General features: G+C 45.8%; 1 protein-coding gene across 1 annotated transcript; it reads right to left on the bottom strand.

Moving 5' to 3' along the window:
- Positions 1 to 384: 384 nt before the first annotated feature.
- TOR1A (torsin family 1 member A) lies at positions 385 to 19,288 on the bottom strand. The gene is made up of 5 exons (XM_038744623.1): positions 19,081 to 19,288; positions 10,668 to 10,933; positions 5,729 to 5,904; positions 5,526 to 5,653; positions 385 to 1,694 (listed from the first exon to the last, which is right to left on the bottom strand). Exons 1-5 carry the CDS (start codon positions 19,286 to 19,288, stop codon positions 1,444 to 1,446), a joined length of 1,029 nt encoding a protein of 342 aa, XP_038600551.1. The 3' UTR covers positions 385 to 1,443.

The raw sequence follows: 19,288 nt of genomic DNA, 5'->3' as shown, positions 1-19,288 counted from the left end.
TTTACCACTTACCAGCCGAAAGGTACTAGCTGAACAAAGGAAAAGAAAAAGGCTTACGTTTAACAGCACTTTTTCCTCATGCTTGGAGTTATTAGTGCCTAGGAGACAAATTCACACGTAAGAACGTTCAGCAGGCTTTTACAACACCAAGGTTGCACACTGTTTTGCAAATCTGAGAATTATAATCAAGCCAAGTGAGTTAATATTTACTGAAAGGTGCCCAAAGAGGAAGTGTAGAGAAATAATGAAGTTAAAAACTGACAAACTTTTTCCAAATATAAAGATCTATATAGAAAATTCACCCACCCAAAGGCTTTCTCCTTATACCAGAAAGACTCAGTGAAAAAGGAGGCAAATGGGAAAGGTTTTCCCTTAAGACATTTATTCAGACTAGAAAATCAAGTTTTATTGTAAAATTGGAGTCACTTATATTTATAAATAAAACCACTTTTAGGTGATGCATTTACACTGTTTTCCCAGGTAGTTTCAGTATTTTAAAATAAAATGCGATGATAGGGGAAGGCTTTGAAGATATGGGCAATTAATCCAGCCAGCAACTCAAGTAAACCTGGAATTAGGCTCCAGTGGGGAAAACTGATATTAGCTTTCGGCTGGAAATACGTTTAGAGTCAGGGCTCAAGAGGCTGATTTTGACCCTAAACTTTGTCACCGTGGGATCTGTTAAATTACCCTAATCTTCAGTTTTGACCCCAAGCGCTTAGTAACATCCTTAGGCAAGTAGTAAGCGCTTAATAAATACCATAATTATAATCATCGATACCATTCATGTCCACGCGGCTCCATTAAAAAGAACATATCACAACTTACGTGTAAACAGCCTTACGCGCCACCTTCCAGATTATTTGTACTATAAATCTTTCTGCCCATCTGGATAAACCTAAAGTGATAACTTCATTATTCCTTTCCTCTACTTCAGACCAAGAGAGTATTCTTCAATTTTTTCAGCTTCTGACAGAGCTGCTTTATGAAATGCATTTCAGATCATTTGTGCTTTGGTTTTCTGCACGGAGGACATGATTAGTGAGGTACTGCAAAAAACTGGGACTTCTCATTAAAAATTAGACCTGACATTTTACATTAAAACCTGTTTCGCCTTCTTCCTCAAAACAAACCTCTGTAATTAAAATGTGATTACAAAAATAATTGGCACCATTCCAAAAAATGTGATACGTAATTATCAACCCTTCCATCACTGGTGTCTGTTCTTACGTAACTCAAGAAGACTCCTCCAAAAGAAAGAGATAATTTTTTTGTTACAACGCTGCGGCTCCGACGCTTTCCTCCAAAAGTTCTCGTAGAAATCGTCTTCGCAAGTCCTAAAAGGCTTTTCCTCTTCTTCGAGGACAAGGAGTAAAAGAGCCCAAACTGGTTCCACTTCAGATATATTCTTATCCAGTGCCGATTTAGTGCACCCTGAAGTATTTAGTCATCATAGTAATAATCCAACTTGGTGTACACAGTTTTGCAGCCTTTATCAGAGTACACTTTCTCCTCTTTGGGGAAAAAGGTCATCTCGTCCGCTACCCTCGAGACAATGTCCTCATCAACTTCGTAGCCTCGTGATTGCATTTCAACTCTGATGCACATCTTCAGGTGTTTGTATTCCAGGGGGAGAAATGGCACAAAATAATCGATGAGGTTCTTGTCTATTAAGCTGCTGTGCCAGAAGCCACCTGGGAAAATAATAATAATAATAATAATGATGGCATTTGTTAAGCGCTTACTTATGTGCAAAGCACTGTTCTAAGTGCTGGGGGGACACAAGGTGATCAGGTTGTCCCACGTGGGGCTCACAGTCTTCATCCCCGTTTTACAGATGAGGGAACTGAGGCACAGAGAAGTTAAGTGACTTGCCCAAAGTCACACAGCAAGAAAACATCAAGAAATACTACGTAAGTACAGGCGATGAGGAGACAGAATCAGATATATGACAAAGTTCCTGGATCATCCTCAGTGGGGAAGATAAAAAGACAATTCCTATCAGCACTATTTGTGCTTTCTTCCTACCAACCCACAATACAGCTGCTCCTAATGTAACTTGGCCAGTCTGCAGATTTCCCTAACACAAAATAAACGTTTTCTGCAAGAAGCACGAGTTGAAGCCAACATGTTGCCAGCTTGTACTATATGCTGCCAACTTGTACTTCCCAAGCGCTTAGTACAGTGCTCTGCACACAGTAAGTGCTTAATAAATATGATTGATTGATTGAAGCCTCTGTCGTTCTACCCGATGGCATCATCAGCTTGATTCATTTACAGTATCAAGCCTGCCTTGTCTTAGGCCGTCGAGTCGCCTCCGACCCACAGCGAGGGCACGGTGACATCTCTCCCAGAACGCCCCACCTCCACCTGCGATCGTCTTGGTAGTGGATCCGATCCAGAGTTTTCTTGGTCAAAATATGGAAGTGGTGGACCATCGCCTCCTTCCGCGCGGTCAACTTGAATCTCAGCCCTCGACCCTCCCGTGCCGCTGCCGCCCAATGCGGGTGAGTTTTGACTTGTAGCAGGTTGCCTTCCACTCGCTAGCCACTTCCCAAGCTGGGAACGGAACGGGTAGGCCTCTCCTTGACACTCCCTCCCATAGCCGAGAATGGTAGAGGACTGGAAACTCGACGGGTGAGATGCCAAGAGGGGATTACGTCTGCAAATTCTTTAAATACACTTAATGTCACTCTTAACAGATAGGTGAATTGCCCCACACTACAAACTTCTCAAGGACGGGAACTGTATTTTTGACTTCTGTTTTATGTTCCCCCAGGGTCTACTCTACCCACAGAGTGTGTTGATAGTGATGATTTGGGGCGGCAAAACTCCACAGTACTCTCAACTAACTGATAATGGGGTCATGACACAAAAACACTATTGACATAAGTCTAGGCTTTGTTAGCTTTTTTTTTTTTTTAACAGAAAGAGGATTGAGTTAAACATGAAACACTTGTTTACCCTCAAAAACAGAACCGATCAGTGGTAACACAAATAGCAGCGAGCCTGTTGTTGGGTAAGCAGCGTGGCTCAGTGGAAAGAGCCCGGGCTTGGGAGTCAGAGGTCATGGGTTCGAATTCCGGCTCTGCCACTTGTCAGCTGTGTGACCTTGGGCAAGCCACTTAACTTCTCTGTGCCTCAGTTACCTCATCTGTAAAATGGGGATTAAAACTGTGAGCCCCACGTGGGACAATCTCATCACCTTGTATCCCCCAGCGCTTAGAACAGTGTAGTAAGCGCTCAATAAATACGATTGAATGAATGAATCTATATGGTTCAAAGATTTTTTAGAAATAGCGATATGATTGGCTATAAGTCTTTGATTTGTAGGAGGCAAGAGACTACCTTTAGTCATATGTCAAAAGGTAAACTGATATAGGTTCTGAGAACCTTACTGAGCTGGTGAACTGACATATACGCTGGCAGGTTAAAAAATAAATAAATCAGGATTTAAAAACAAGAAAACTTCAAACAGTGAAGGACCTGGCTTCCAAATTATTACACCATATTGCCAAATGCTTAGGACCGAGCACTGCAGCCATAAAACGCTCAAAAAATACTCTTACTACATTAAATATCCTAATCCCCTCACCTCTCCCCTTTGCTAAATTAACAAAGTTTCTCTGAGTGTTAGGGGAAGAAATTCCAAAAGCACAACCGTGTCGAACTTTGCAACTCCCATAAACAGAGTGAGGTTTGTTGTGGGCAGGGAATGTGTCTCTTTACTGCTGTATTGTACTCTCCCAAGCACTTAGTACAGTGCTCTGCACACAGTAAGCGCTCAATAAATACGACTGAATGAATAGAGCCCGGGCCTGGGGGCCAGAAGGTCACGGGTTCTAATCCTGGCTCTGCCACTTGTCTGCTGTGTGGCCTCGGGTAAATCACTTCACTTCTCTGGGCCTCAGTTACCTCATCTGTACCATGGGGATTGAGATTATGAGCCTCAGGTGGGACAGGGACTGTGTCCAACCTGATTTGCTTGTCAGCACCCCAGCGCTCTCTACAGTGCCTGGCATAGTAAGCGCTTAACAAATACCAGTTTTTATTATAAATACCATGGATTGATAGCAAGTGCTCAATAAATACCAGATGACATAAATGCTCCATAAATACCACTGATAGCAAGTGCTCAATAAATACCACTGATGATGATGAATATGGGTCCATTCTACCAACTCTGTTGCACTGGACTTTCCCAAGTGTTTAGTACAGTGCTCTGTACATAGTAAGCACTCAATAAATACCACTGATTGATTGGTGTTCCAAAGTTCAGGGCTTGAAAGGCACTCCCCAGAGGTCCTTAGTGGTTTGGGATTACCATGTGAACCAATCCACAACAGCTGCAGTGAAATCCACTCTGGGCCTCAGGTGCCTTGACTGGGGGGTATCTAGACCAGGACAGCTCCTAAACTGGGGGTCCCAGTGGGGCGAGATCAGTCCGTCAGTCGATCGGATATATTGAGCGCCGCGTGCAGGGCATTCATTCACTCAATCGTATTTATTGGGTGCTTACTGTGTGTAAAGCACCGTACTAAGCTCTTGGGAGAGTACAATATAACAATATAACGGACACATTCCCCGCCCACAACAAGCTGACAGTCTTGTGGGGGTGACAGACATGAATGCAAATGACGAAAGTGGAGCTAGAGCCATGCCAGGGACTCAGTTTCCTTCGAAACGGATCCAGCCCCTTCCCCGCCCCACCCCGAGAAACTTGTGGGAGTGAGCAGATCATAACATTCTGCCTTTGGGGGACGTATTTATTACCATATTTATTTATTTTATTGTACATATTTATTCTATATTTTATTTTGTTAATATGTTTTGTTTTGTTCTCTGTCTCCCCCTTCTAGCCTGTGAGCCCACTGCTGGGTAGGGACCGTCTCTAGATGTTGCCAACGTGTACTTCCCAAGCGCTTAGTACAGTACTCTGCACACAGTAAGCGCTCAATAAATACGATTGATTGATAACATTCTGCCTTTGGGGGACAACCCAACTGGGACTATATGATTGTACACATTTATTACTCTATTTATTTATTTTACTTGTACATATCTATTCTATTTATTTTATTTTGTTAATATGTTTGGTTTTGTTCTCTGTCTCCCCCTTCTAGACTGTGAGCCCACTGTTGGGTAGGGACGGTCTCTATATGTTGCCAACTTGTACTTCCCAAGCGCTTAGTACAGTGCTCTGCACAGAGTAAGCGCTCAATAAATACGATTGATTGATTGATTGATAACATTCTGCCTTTGGGGGACAACCCAACTGGGACTTCGTTCCAATCCCAAAGTAACCCCCAAACCTTCACGGATTTGGGAAAGGCTCTTCAGTGCCTGGCTCCTAATTTTGGCAGATGGAACACATCCTGCTGCTCTGGTAACATGGGGTAAAACAAACACGATGGACGATTTTCACCACTCTTCCATACCCAGCCTTGACCCAATTTTGGGGGGCGGGGGGTGCCAGGGAGAAGATGGCTTGGTTGTCACCCTTAACAGACACAGGTATCACTTACTGTTTTTATTATTGAAGATGGACACAGATAATGCATGTTCCATGTCTTTGAGCTTTATTTCTTCTCTTTCTCTGCCACTCTTCCAGAAATCCAAAGCCACGTCTGTTATCCTTTCAGCTCCTGCATTACTGTGTAAGAGGAAATTTCAGCTGTTTATGAAACAAAACCACTCAGACCTTCATACCTCTATAATCCCATCTTACCTGAGAAAGATGAAGATGGCTTTCTGATAGGACACCCCATCTACCAAATCATAGTAGTCTAGGAATGGCTTAATAGCGTCTATGAGTCCAGAGGGCATTTTATCCATCTCATCAAATATGAAGATAGACCTGGAGCACGCACTCACATTTCCCCGAATCCATAACTGCAACTGGTCCTAGAATTAAAGTGAAAAAACACTCACAAAATAATTATGATTATTGTGGTATTTGTTAAGCGCTTACAGTGTGCCAGGTACTGTACTGAGAGCTGGGGTGGATACAAATAAATCGGGCTGGACACAGTCCCTTTCCCACATGGGGATCACAGTCTTAATCCCCATTTTGCAGATGAGGTAACTGAGGTAGAGGAAGTGAAGTGACTTGCCCAAAGCCACACAGCAGACAAGTGGCGGAGGTGGGATTAGAACCCATGACTTTCCCAGGCCCATGCTTTATCCTCTATGCCTTGCTGCTTCCCCTAAGCATGCCCAAAGGCATTCCCAATTCCACAGATATCTAAACTAGCTCAAAAAGCAGGGCTTTCAAATATAATAATAATAATGATGATGGCATTTATTAGGCGCTTACTATGTGAAAAGCACTGTTCTAAGCGCTGGGAAGGTCACAAGGTGCTCAGGTTGTCCCATGGGGGGCTCACAGTCCTAATCTCCATTTTCCAGATGAGGTAACTGAGGCACAGAGAAGTGAAGTGACTTGCCCAAAGTCACACAGCTGACAACTGGTGGTCGGGATTTGAACCCATGACCTGGCTCATGGGTTCAAATATTTCACCTCAATGCCATGCTAAGGTCTGGATGGGCTCTTAAAAAAGAAAGAAGTGGTCCACATAGCCCAGTATCCTGCCTCTAAAAGAGCAGTATGGCCTAGTGGAAAGAGCACGTGTCTGTGAGTCAGAGGACCTGGTTTCTAATCCCGGCTCCGCCATTTATCTGTTGTGGGACTTTGGTTAAGTCCCTTCACTTCTCTGTGCCTCAGTTACCTCACCTGTAAAATGGGGATTAAGACCGTGATCCCTATGTGGGACAGGGACTGTGTCCAACCCGATTATCCTGCATCTACCCCAACACTTAGTACAGCACCTGGCACAGAGTAAGCACTTAAATACCATTAAAAAAAAAAACAAAAAACCCAACACGGTGGCCTGGCCATTACCTAACTCCCCATAACAAACTAATGAGAATCTTTTTTCTAAAAACACATTAATTTTGTACCAAGGAGTTTCAAAAATCATCTACAATCCTATTTCTTTCTTCAAAGCACCCCTAAGAAGCAGATACCAAGCTTTCTTTTTCAATTTTTATACATGGGGAAAATAAGGCCTAGCAGTATGAGTAACTTGCCAAAGACCTTCCCTTAAGCAAGTTAAGGGAAGCTTTTTCTACTTCTTGCAAGCAACTCAAAATCCATCGACTGTATTTCTAAGATTGCAGGACGTTTTAGAAAAGGTACAGACAGGTTCTTAAACCAAAAAGTGGTCCACCTTGCCCAGTACCCTGCCTATAAAAGATGGACCCAAGGGTGCTCGTCAGAACAAACGTGAAGAGTTGCGCTCCTTTGGCATATAACATCATGGTGATAAATAAATATGCAATTTGGCATCCCTAACTTTTTCTTCAAATACCTCCATTTCTACCAATTGTGTTGTACTCTCCCAAGCAATATTACGACAGTGCCTGGCACACGGTAAGCACTTAAATACCATAAAATAAACAGCACTGATTGAGAACTAACATCTATCATACAAGTTCCATCCTCCTCAAACCTTCTAACATCCCTAACTTTACCTCTTTAAACAAATTATGAACCTCTCATCCATGAATTTATCCAACCACACACTCAGTTCCATGGTTTTCACAGTGAGAACATGAGGGAAGGTTCTCTGAACGTGAAGCTGTCTGGACACAGCGTGATACGGTGTTGGACAGTGAATACTTGGACGAGTTTTCTTAGATGCAAAAGGGCTGCACTAACGCAAGCTGGGTTATAACAGAGCTGTGGGAGCATTTCCTGCCTGCACAATTTCCTGTGGTGACAAATTCCACGTGCTTCCACTCACTAAGAATATGAAACTGCAAAAGATGACATTGGAATATCAAGTTGATGAATCCCAAGTTTTGAAATTCACGTATCGAGTGAATTACGCGCTTATTCACAACTGAGTTCTGGCCCAGAACTGAATTCTCAAAAAGGGCGACACAACTCTCCTTTACTCTGGATCTGCCCTAATAAAACCATGGCTTGGGGAGTGACATTGTTGTAGTGCTTCATATAAAGGAAACAAAATGAAAGGGAAAAGGCCGATAAAATTCTGCGCTTCAGGCTATGGAGTTTGGGGAGGTGGGCAGTAGATGGGGTTGACTGGTTTGGGAAATAAATCTTTCCTGGAACGACTCTTTCCTTCCCTCCAGATTAGGTTTCTGCCCCGGGGCTGCAGGGATTTGATTTCCCATTATTCCAGAAATGATTTTTCTAATTTAAATCACACCTCGGTCAGTCTGACCCTCAGAACCAACACACGAATTTGAACTTGAGAGTACGGCGTAATAGGAGGGACTGATCAAAGCATGAAAATTCTTCATCTAAAAACGCGTCTACTGGACCAAAACAATTTCCTAGAATTCTAGCTTGACGCTGGCTCTTTAATTCTCCAACACAAAATCTAAGGATGCAACTGAATCGAAGAGATAATAAAACGTGGGGGGGGTGATTTTAATCCTTCCCTCAACAGAATACCAATTTACGACCCCCCCATCAGTGGGGGGACTTATTATCATTAATGTTATTATTAATAACACTATTATTAATAACACCAATGATAATAATGATGATAATAGTGATGATGATGAAAATAAAGATAATAGAAGCAGCATGGCCAAATGAAAAAGCACGGGCCGGCGAGTCGGAAGGTCATGGGATCTAATCCCAGCTCCGCCCCTCGTCGGCTGTGTGACCTTGGGCAAGTCACTTCACTTCTCTGGGCCTCAGCTATCTCATCTGTAAAATAGGGATTGAGGCGGTGAGCCCATGTGGGTCAGGACTGTGTCCAACCTGATTGCTTGTAACCACCCCAGTGCTTAGTACAGCGCCTGGCTAACAGTAAGTGCTTAACAAACACCACAATTATTACTAAGCACAAGTCACAATAATAATAATGGCATTTATTAAGCACTTACTATGTGCAAAGCACTGTTCTAAGTGCTGGGGAGGTTACATGGTGATCAGGTTGTCCCACAGGGGGCTCACAGTCTTAATCCCCATTTTACAGATAAGGGAACTGAGGCCCAGAGAAGTGAAGTGACTTGCCCAAAGTCACACAGCTGACAATTGGCGGAGCCGGAATTTGAACCCGTGACCTCTGACTCCAAAGCCCGGGCTCTTTCCATTGAGCCACGCTGCTTCTCTATGAGGCATGAGGCATTTTTGTGCCTCAGTTTCCCCAACTGTAAAACGCTGGCTCTTTAATTCTCCACTACAACTGTAAAATGGGCATTCAATACCTGTTCTCCCTCCTACGTATTAGTCTTTCCCTTTTAGTTTGTTTCCTTTAACCGTACTTACGAAGCCCTGCAATGAAGTCTACCCTCAAGCCCCATTTTTAATATCAATCAATCAATCATATTTATTGAGCACTTACTGTGTGCAGAGTACTGTACTAAGCGCTTGGGAAGTCCAAGTTGGCAACATATAGAGATGGTCCCTACCCAACAGTGGGCTCACAGTCTAGAAGGGGGAGACAGAGAACAAAACATATTAACAAAATAAAATAAATAGAATAGATATGTACAAGTAAAATAAATAAATATAATATAATATCAGGTAGTATGGGCCAGAACTCAATGATACTTAATAGCAAGTGAATTTCAAATCTTTATATCCATCTGCTTTATATGGTTCCATGGCTTCCTACTTACACTGAGTGGAAACATATGGAATTTGTCACCACCACTGGAGCAGGGACTGTGACTGATCTGATTCAACTTGTACTTCCCAAGCGCTTAGTACAGTGCTCTGCACACAGTAAGTGCTCAATAAATACGATTGAATGAATGAATGAATGAATGACCTTGTTATCTACACCAGAGCAACCAACAGGGCTTGACACGTAGAGAAGCAGTGTGGCCTAGTGGAAAGAGCATGGGCTTGGGAGTCAGAAGGACCCGGGTTCTAATCCCAGTTCTGCCACTTGCCTGCTCTGTGACCATGGGCAAGCCACTTCTCTGTGTCTGGGTTACCTCATCCGGAAAATGGGGATTAATAATAATAATAATAATAATGGCATTTGTTAAGCGCTTACTATGTGCAAAGCACTGTTCTAAGCGCTGAGGGGACACAAGGTGATCAGATTGTCCCACGTGGGGCTCACAGTCTTAATCCCCATTTTCCAGATGTGGGAACTGAGGCCCAAAGAAGTGAAGTGACTTGCCCAAAGTCACACAGCTGACAATTGGCGGAGTCGGAATTTGAACCCATGACCTCTGACTCCAAAGCCTGTGCTCTTTCCACTGGGCCACGCTGCTTAAGACTGTGAGCCCCACGTGGGACAGGGACTGTGTCCAACTGCTAAACTTGTCTCCAGCCCAGCGCTTAGTACAGTGCCCGGAACACAGTAAGTGCTTGACAAACACCATAAAATGGGCTAAACACCAATGATAATAATAATGGTATTGAAGTGCTTACTCTTCGACACTGCGCTAAGCGCTGAAACACAGCAGGACTTTGAGAACCGGGACGGATCTTGCTTTACCAAATCAACATAAAACAGTGCCTGAACGCGTAGGCTTTGAGATTTGCAAAATCAAAGAGTCCATGTATTTTATAAACATTTTCAGACGGAACTTTCATACGCCAAGAATCTCCAGCAGGCACACCCTCCCCACCACCCGGGCTACTCAAAGAGGACTCCAAATTGCAATCTTGCCTTATATTGATTGAGGTTCTGGGCATGTGGAAAGTGTAGCGTGGATACAAACTGATGGACGTAGTGACTCTTCAGGCCGCCGTCGTAAATATTCTCGGCGATGATCTTGCTGGCGAAATTTTTGCCTGTGCCAGTCCATCCGTGCAGAGACAGGGTGAGAGGTTTCTTGGGCTTCGGGTTGCTTATGAACCCCGATACCGCGTTCAGAATCACTTTCTTTGCCAGGTGCTGTCCGAAGAGTTTCCTGTCCAAATCCTTCTGAAGCGCTGCGTACGAGAAAGCAAGTTAGAAGTCAGAAACGGCAAGCATTCCTTTAAGAATGACCAGCCAAGCAGGCACCTGAAGGAATCAGACCAACCTGACGAGACTGGCAGCCGCTTCTAGCTGTCGGGCAACCTTAAAGGTGCAGGCTGAGGACAAACCTGGGTCCAATTTTGCTTTAAATCGTCGCAGACTAAGCAGCATTTTCGCCACGCCTGCTCTGTCCTAACTTCCCGCTCACAGTATTTTCTTTCAAAAGCCCCATCTTCCTGGTTTTGGGAGAGGAACTAAGGCACTGGGGCAATTCCTGGCAACGCAAGACCTGTGCCTCTTGGTGCCTCTATCTAATCAATCTATCTATCTAATCTCTCTATTTATCTATCTAATATATCTATCTATCTATCCAATCTATCTAACCTATCTAATCTATTTATTTTATTTGTACAATCAATCAATCAGTCAATCGTATTTATTGAGTGCTTACTGTGGGCAGAGCACTGTACTAAGTGCTTGGGAAGTACAAGTTGGCAACACATAGAGACGGTCCCTACCCAACAGTGGGCTCTCAGTCTAGAAGAGGGTGACAGAGAACAAAACAAAACATTTTAACAAAATAAAATAGAATAGATATGTACAAGTAAAATAAATAGAGTAATAAATTCGTACAAACATATATACAGGTGTTGTGGGGAAGGGAAGGAGGTAAGGCGGGGGGGATAGAGGGGGGAGGAGGGGGAGAGGAAGGAGGGGGCTCAGTCTGGGAAGGCCTCCTGGAGGAGGTGAGCTCTCAGTAGGGCCTTGAAGGGACGAAGAGAGCTAGCTTGGCAGATGTGGGGAGGGGGAGCATTCCAGGCCAGGGGGTGTATGGCGGATGTGTAGCGGGCCAAAAGCGAGTAAAATTGAGGAGCTGGATGTTCCCCAGTACTGCAGGTGCCAGATCCAATTTTTCTTCATAAAACCGAGTAACTAAGCAGAAGCCACCACGAGGACAAAATGAAAGGGTTCTGCTGAAGTGGTAGCAAGCCGAGACTAGATGGCTCCATCTTCACGCCTCCTAAAGATGATTTCTTACTTTGTCATCGGCAGGCATTGACTGAAAACGTTTGTCCGTGGGGTGTGATGAAACCAATCCAACAATCTGTTTTTAACGCCCAACTCCTCCTCTAAACTCCTTGTAGGCAGGGGTCCCATCGACCGACTCTGTTGGAGTGTGCCCTCCCAAGCGTTTTGTGCGGGGCTCTCCACAAAGCAAGTGAGCGCTCAGTACATAGCAGAGATCAATCGATAACCAGCGACAGATAAGCAGTATGGCATGGGGACAGGGTAGGGGCCTGGGAGTCACGAGGTTTGCTGCCATTTGTCTGCTGCATGGGGACAGGGTAGGGGTCTGGGAGTCACAAGGTTTGCTGCATAGGGATAGAGCATGGGTCTGGGAGTCACAAGGCTTGCTGCCATTTGTCTGCTGCATGACCTTGGGCGAGTCACTTAACTCCTCTGTGCCTCAGTTCCCTCATCTGTAAAATGGGGATGGAGACCGTAAGCCCCACGTGGGATAGGGAGAGGGTCCAACCCAATTTGCTGGTTTCCACCCCAGCTCTTAGAATGGTGACTGGACGTGGTAAGTGCCTAGCAAACAAATAATAATAATAATAATGATGGCATTTATTAAGCGCTTACTATGTGCAAAGCACTGTTCTAAGCGCTGGGGAGGTTACAAGGTGGTCAGGACGTCCCATGGGGGGGCTCACAGTCTTCATCCCCTTTCACAGGGGAGGGAACTGAGGCACAGAGGAGCTAAGCGACTTGCCCAAAGCCGCACAGCTGACAAGTGGAGGAGCCGGGATGAAGGTGGTGGGCTGGGCTGCCCAACTTGGAGTTCCCAAGCACTTAGTTCAGTGCTCTGCACACAGTGAGCGCTCAATAAATATGATTGAATGAATGAAATAGGACTGACTGGATGGATGGATAAGCACTTAATCAATCAATCGTATTTATTGAGCGCTTACTGTGTGCAGAGCACTGTACTAGGCGCTTGGGAAGTACAAGTTGGCAACATATAGAGACGGTCCCTACCCAATAGTGGGCTCACAGTCTAGTGCTCTGCACACAGTAAGCGCTCAATATGTTTGAATGAATGAAATAGGACTGGCTGGATGGATAATCGCTTGGTCCAGTGCTCTGCACACAGTAATCGCTCAATAAATACGAGTGAATGAATGAACTTGTCCTTCCCAAGTGCTTAGTCCAGTGCTCTGCACACGGTAAGCACTCAATAAATACGACTGAATGAATGCAATAGGACTTGCTGGATGGATCAATCAATCAATCAATCGTATTTATTGAGCTCTTACTGTGGGCAGAGCACTGTACTAAGTGCTTGGGAAGTACAAGTTGGCAACACATAGAGATGGTTCCTACCCAACAGTGGGCTCACAGTCTAGAAGGGGGTGACAGAGAACAAAACAAAACATATTAACAAAATAAAATAAATAGAATAGCTATGTACAAGTAAAATAGAGTAATAAATACGCACAAACATATATACAGGTGCTGTGGGGAAGGGAAGGAGGTAAGGCGGGGGGGGATAGACAGGGGGAGGAGGGGGAGAGGAAGGAGGGGGCTCAGTCTGGGAAGGCCTCCTGGAGGAGGTGAGCTCTCAGTAGGGCCTTGAAGAGAGGAAGAGAGCTAGCTTGGCAGATGTGGGGAGGGGGGGCATTCCAGGCCAGGGGGTGTATGGCGGATGTGTAGCGGGCCAAGAGCGAGTAAAATGGAGGACCTGGATGTTCCCTAATACTGCAGGTGCCAGATCCAAATTTTCTTCATCAAACTGAGTAACTAAGCAGAAGCCATCATGAGGCCAAAATGAAAGGGTTCTGCTGAAGCGGCAGCCAGCCGAGACTAGAAGGCTCCATCTTCACGCCTCCTAAAGATCATTTCTTCCTTTGTCATTGGCAGGCATTGACTGAAAACGTTTTGTCTGTGGGGTGTGATGAAAATGATCCAATAATCTGTTTTTAATGCCCAACTTCTCCTCTAAATTCCTTGTGGGCAGGGGTCCCATCGACCGACTCTGTTGGAGTGTGCCCTCCCAAGCGTTTTGTGCGGGGCTCTCCGCAAAGCAAGCGAGCGCTCAGTACATAGCAGAGATCAATCGATAACTAGCGATAGATAAGCAGTATGGCATGGGGATAGGGCACGGGCCTGGGAGTCACGAGGTTTGCTGCCACATGTCTGCTGCATGGGGACAGGGTAGGGGTCTGGGAGTCACAAGGTTTGCTGCATAGGGATAGAGCACGGGGCTGGGAGTCACAAGGCCTGCTGCCATTTGTCTGCTGCATGACCTTGGGCGAGTCACTTAACTCCTCTGTGCCTCAGTTCCCTCATCTGTAAAATGGGGATGGAGACCGTGAGGCCCATGTGGGATAGGGAGAGGGTCCAACCCAATTTGCTGGTTTCCACCGCAGCTCTTAGAATGGTGCCTGGCACGTGGTAAGTGCCTAGCAAACAAATAATAATAATAATAATGATGGCATTTATTAAGCGCTTACTATGTGCAAAGCACTGTTCTGAGCACTGGGGAGGTTACAAGGTGATCAGGATGTCCCATGGGGGGCTCACAGTCTTCATTCCCATTTCACAGGGGAGGGAACTGAGGCACAGAGGAGCTAAGCGACTTGCCCAAAGTCGCACAGCTGACAAGTGGAGGAGCCGGGATGAAGGTGGTGGGCTGGGCTGCCCAACTTGGACTTCCCAAGCGCTTAGTCCAGTGCTCTGCACACAGTGAGCGCTCAATAAATACGACTGAATGAATGAAATAGGACTGGCTGGCTGGATGGATAAGCGCTTAGTTAATCAATCAATCAATCGTATTTATTGAGCATTTGCTGTGTGCAGAGCACTGTACTAAGCGCTTGGGAAGTACAAGTCGGCAACATATAGAGACAGTCCCTACCCAACAGTGGGCTCACAGTCTAGTGCTCTGCACACAGTAAGCGCTCAATAAATACGATTGAATGAATGAAATAGGACTGGATGGATGGATGGATAAGCGCTTAGTCCAGTGCTCTGCACACAGTAAGCACTCAATACGAGTGAGTGAATGAATGAATGAATGAACTTGTCCTCCCCAAGCGCTTAGTCCAGTGCTCTGCACACGGTAAGCACTCAATAAATACGAATGAATGAATGAAATAGGACTGGCTGGATGGATCAATCAATCAATCAATCGTATTTATTGAGCGCTTACTGTGGGCAGAGCACTGTACTAAGCGCTTGGGAAGTACAAGTTGGCAACACATAGAGACGGCCCCTACCCAACAGTGGGCTCACAGTCTAGAAGGGGGTGACAGAGAACAAAACAAAACATATTAGCAAAATAAAATAAATAGAATAGATATGTACAAGTAAAATAAATAGAGTAATAAATACGTACAAACATATATACATATATACAGGTGCTGTGGGGAATGGAAGGAGGCAAGGCGGGGGGCATAGAGAGGGACAGGAGGGGGAGAGGAAGGAGGGGGCTCAGTCTGGGAAGGCCTCCTGGAGGAGGTGAGCTCTCAGTAGGGCCTTGAAGGGAGGAAGAGAGCTACCTTGGCGGATGTGGGGAGGGGGGGGGCACTCCAGGCCAGGGGGTGTATGGCGGATGTTTAGTGGGCCAAAAGCGAGTAAAATGGAGGAGCTGGATGTTCCCCAATACTGCAGGTGCCAGATCCAATTTTTCTTCATCAAACCGAGTAACTAAGCAGAAGCCATCATGAGGCCAAAATGAAAGGGTTCTGCTGAAGCGGTAGCAAGCCGAGACTAGATGGCTCCATCTTCACGCCTCCTAAAGATCATTTCTTACTTTGTCATCAGCAGGTATTGACTTCAAACGTTTGTCTGTGGGGTGTGATGAAACCAATCCAATACTCTGTTTTTAACGCCCAACTCCTCCTCTAAACTCCTTGTGGGCAGGGGTCCCATCGACCGACTCTGTTGGAGTGTGCCCTCCCAAGCGTTTTGTGCGGGGCTCTCCATAAAGCAAGCGAGCGCTCAGTACATAGCACAGATCAATCGATAACCAGCGACAGAGAAGCAGTATGGCATGGGGATAGGGCACGGGCCTGGGAGTCACGAGGTTTGCTGCCATTTGTCTGCTGCACGGGGACAGGGCACGGGTCTGGGAGTCACAAGGTTTGCTGCATAGGGATAGAGCATGGGCCTGGGAGTCACAAGGCTTGCTGCCATTTGTCTGCTGCATGACCTTGGGCGAGTCACTTAACTCCTCTGTGCCTCAGTTCCCTCATCTGTAAAATGGGGATGGAGACCGTGAGCCCCAAGTGGGATAGGGAGAGGGTCCAACCCAATTTGCTGGTTTCCACCCCAGCTCTTAGAATGGTGCCTGGCACGTGGTAAGTGCCTAGCAAACAAATAATAATAATAATGATGATAGCATTTATTAAGTGCTTACTATGTGCAAAGCACTGTTCTAAGCACTGGGGAGGTTACAAGGTGATCAGGATGTCCCACGGGGGGGCTCACAGTCTTCATCCCCATTTCACAGGTGAGGGAACTGAGGCATAGAGGAGCTAAGTTTCTTGCCCAAAGTCACACAGCTGACAAGTGGAGGAGCCGGGATGAAGGTGGTGGGCTGGGCTGCCCAACTTGGACTTCCCAAGCGCTTAGTCCAGTGCTCTGCACACAGTGAGCGCTCAATAAATACGACTGAATGAATGAAATAGGACTGGCTGGCTGGATGGATAAGCTCTTAGTCAATCAATCAATCGTATTTATTGAGCGCTTACTGTGTGCAGAGCACTGGACTAAGCACTTGGGAAGTACAAGTTGGCAACATATAGAGACCGTCCCTACCCAACAGTGGGCTCACAGTCTAGTGCTCTGCACACAGTAAGCGCTCAATAAATACGATTGAATGAATGAAATAGGACTGGCTGGCTGGCTGGATAAGCGCTTAGTCCAGTGTTCTGCACACAGTAAGCGCTCAATAAATACGACTGAATGAATGAAATAGGGCTGGCTGGATGGATGGATGAAGAAGGTGGGCTGGGCTGCCCAACTTGGACTTCCCAAGCCCTTAGTCCAGTGCTCTGCACATAGTAAGCGCTCAATAAATACGATTGAATGAATGAATGAACTTGTCCTTCCCAAGCGCTTAGTCCAGTGCTCTGCACACAGTAAGCGCTCAATAAATATGATTGAATGAATGAAATAGGACTGGCTGGCTGGATGGATGGATGAAGAAGGTGGGCTGGGCTGCCCAACTTGGACTTCCCAAGCCCAACTTGTTCTTCCCAAGCGCTTAGTCCAGTGCTCTGCACCCAGTGAGCGCTCAACAACAATAATAATAATAATAATAATACTGATGGCATTTGTTAAGCACTTACTATGTGTGCTCAATAAATACAATTGAATGAATGAAATAGGACTGGCTGGATGGATGGATGGATGAAGAAGGTGGGCTGGGCTGCCCAACTTGGACTTACCAAGCCTAGCCTGTCCTTCCCAAGTGCTTAGTACAGTGCTCTGCACACGGTAAGCGCTCAATAAATACGATGGAATGAATGAATGAGTGAACTTGTCCTTCCCAAGCGCTTAGTCCAGTGCTCTGCACACGGTAAGTGCTCAATAAATACGATTGAATGAATGAAATAGGGCTGGCTGGCTGGATGGATGGATGAAGAAGGTGGGCCGGGCTGCCCAACTTGGACTTCCCAAGCGCTTAGTCCAGTGCTGTACACACAGTGTGCGCTCAATAATAATAATAATAATGATGGCATTTGTTAAGCACTTACTATGTGTGCTCAATAAATATGATTGAATGAATGAAATAGGACTGGCTGGATGGATGGATGAAGAAGGTGGGCTGGGCCGCCCAACTTGGACTTCCCAAGCGCTTAGTCCAGTGCTGTACACACAGTGTGCGCTCAATAATAATAATAATAATGATGGCATTTGTTAAGCACTTACTATGTGTGCTCAATAAATATGATTGAATGAATGAAATAGGACTGGCTGGATGGATGGATGAAGAAGGTGGGCTGGGCCGCCCAACTTGGACTTCCCAAGCGCTTAGTCCAGTGCTCTGCACAGAGTGCGGGCTTAATAATAATAATAATGGCATTTGTTAAGCGCTTACTATGTGCGCTCAATAAATACGATTGAATGAATGAAATAGGAGTGGCTGGATGGATGGATGAAGAAGGTATTCCCCGGGGCCTGGAATGCCCTCCCTCTGCCCATCCGCCAAGCTAGCTCTCTTCCTCCCTTCAAGGCCCTGCTGAGAGCTCACCTCCTCCAGGAGGCCTTCCCACACTCAGCCCCTTCCTTCCTCTCCCCCTCGTCCCCCTCTCCATCCCCCCATCTTACCTCCTTCCCTTCCCCACAGCACCTGTATATATGTTTGTACATATTCATTACTCTATTTATTTATTTATTCTACTTGTATATATCTATTCTATTTATTTTGTTAGTATGTTTGGTTTTGTTCTCTGTCTCCCCCTTTTAGACTGTGAGCCCACTGTTGGGTAGGGACTGTCTCTAGATGTTGCCAATTTGTACTTCCCAAGCGCTTAGTACAGTGCTCTGCACATAGTAAGCGCTCAATAAATACGATTGATGATGATGATGAAGAAGGTGGGCTGGGCCGCCCAACTTGGACTTCCCAAGCGCTTAGTCCAGTGCTCTGCACAGAGGGCTCAATAATAATAATAATAATAATAGCATTTGTTAAGCGCTTACTATGTGCGCTCAATAAATACGATTGAATGAATGAAACAGGATTGGCTGGCTGGATGGATGGATGAAGAAGGTGGGCTGGGCCGCCCAATTTGGGCTTCCCAAGCGCTTAGTCCAGTGCTCTGCACCCAGTGATTGCTCAATAATAATAATAATAACATTTGTTAAGCACGGTCAATAAATACGATTGAATGAATGAAATAGGACTGACTGGATGGATGGATGGATGAAGAAGGTGGGCTGGGCTGCCCAACTTGGACTTCCCAAGCGCTTAGTCCAGTGCTCTGCACACAGTAATGGCTCAATAAATACGATTGAATGAATGACTGAAAACAACACAAAAAGGAAACAGGGCTGTCTGTCTGTCTGTCTGTCTGAGGAAGATGGGCTTGTCTGTGTTGGCTTGTCTGACCTTCGCGGCTGAGGGTCCGCTTCCGGCCGCAGCACTCGGTGAAGTAGCAGTAGAGGCTCGGGTAGGAGATGTAGCCGGTCAGGACCCCCGCCAGGGCCAGCGTCAGGCTGATGGGCTCCACCGCCCCGACCCGCGGCGGCCATGGCGGCGACGACAGCAGCAGCAGTAGCAGCAGCAGCCATGCCGCCACGGCCCGGACCGGCTTCAT

This window comes from Tachyglossus aculeatus, chromosome 4, assembly GCF_015852505.1.
Source record: "Tachyglossus aculeatus isolate mTacAcu1 chromosome 4, mTacAcu1.pri, whole genome shotgun sequence".
NCBI classification, from domain to species: domain Eukaryota; kingdom Metazoa; phylum Chordata; class Mammalia; order Monotremata; family Tachyglossidae; genus Tachyglossus; species Tachyglossus aculeatus.
This window is presented reverse-complemented; position numbering and strand designations above follow the sequence as displayed.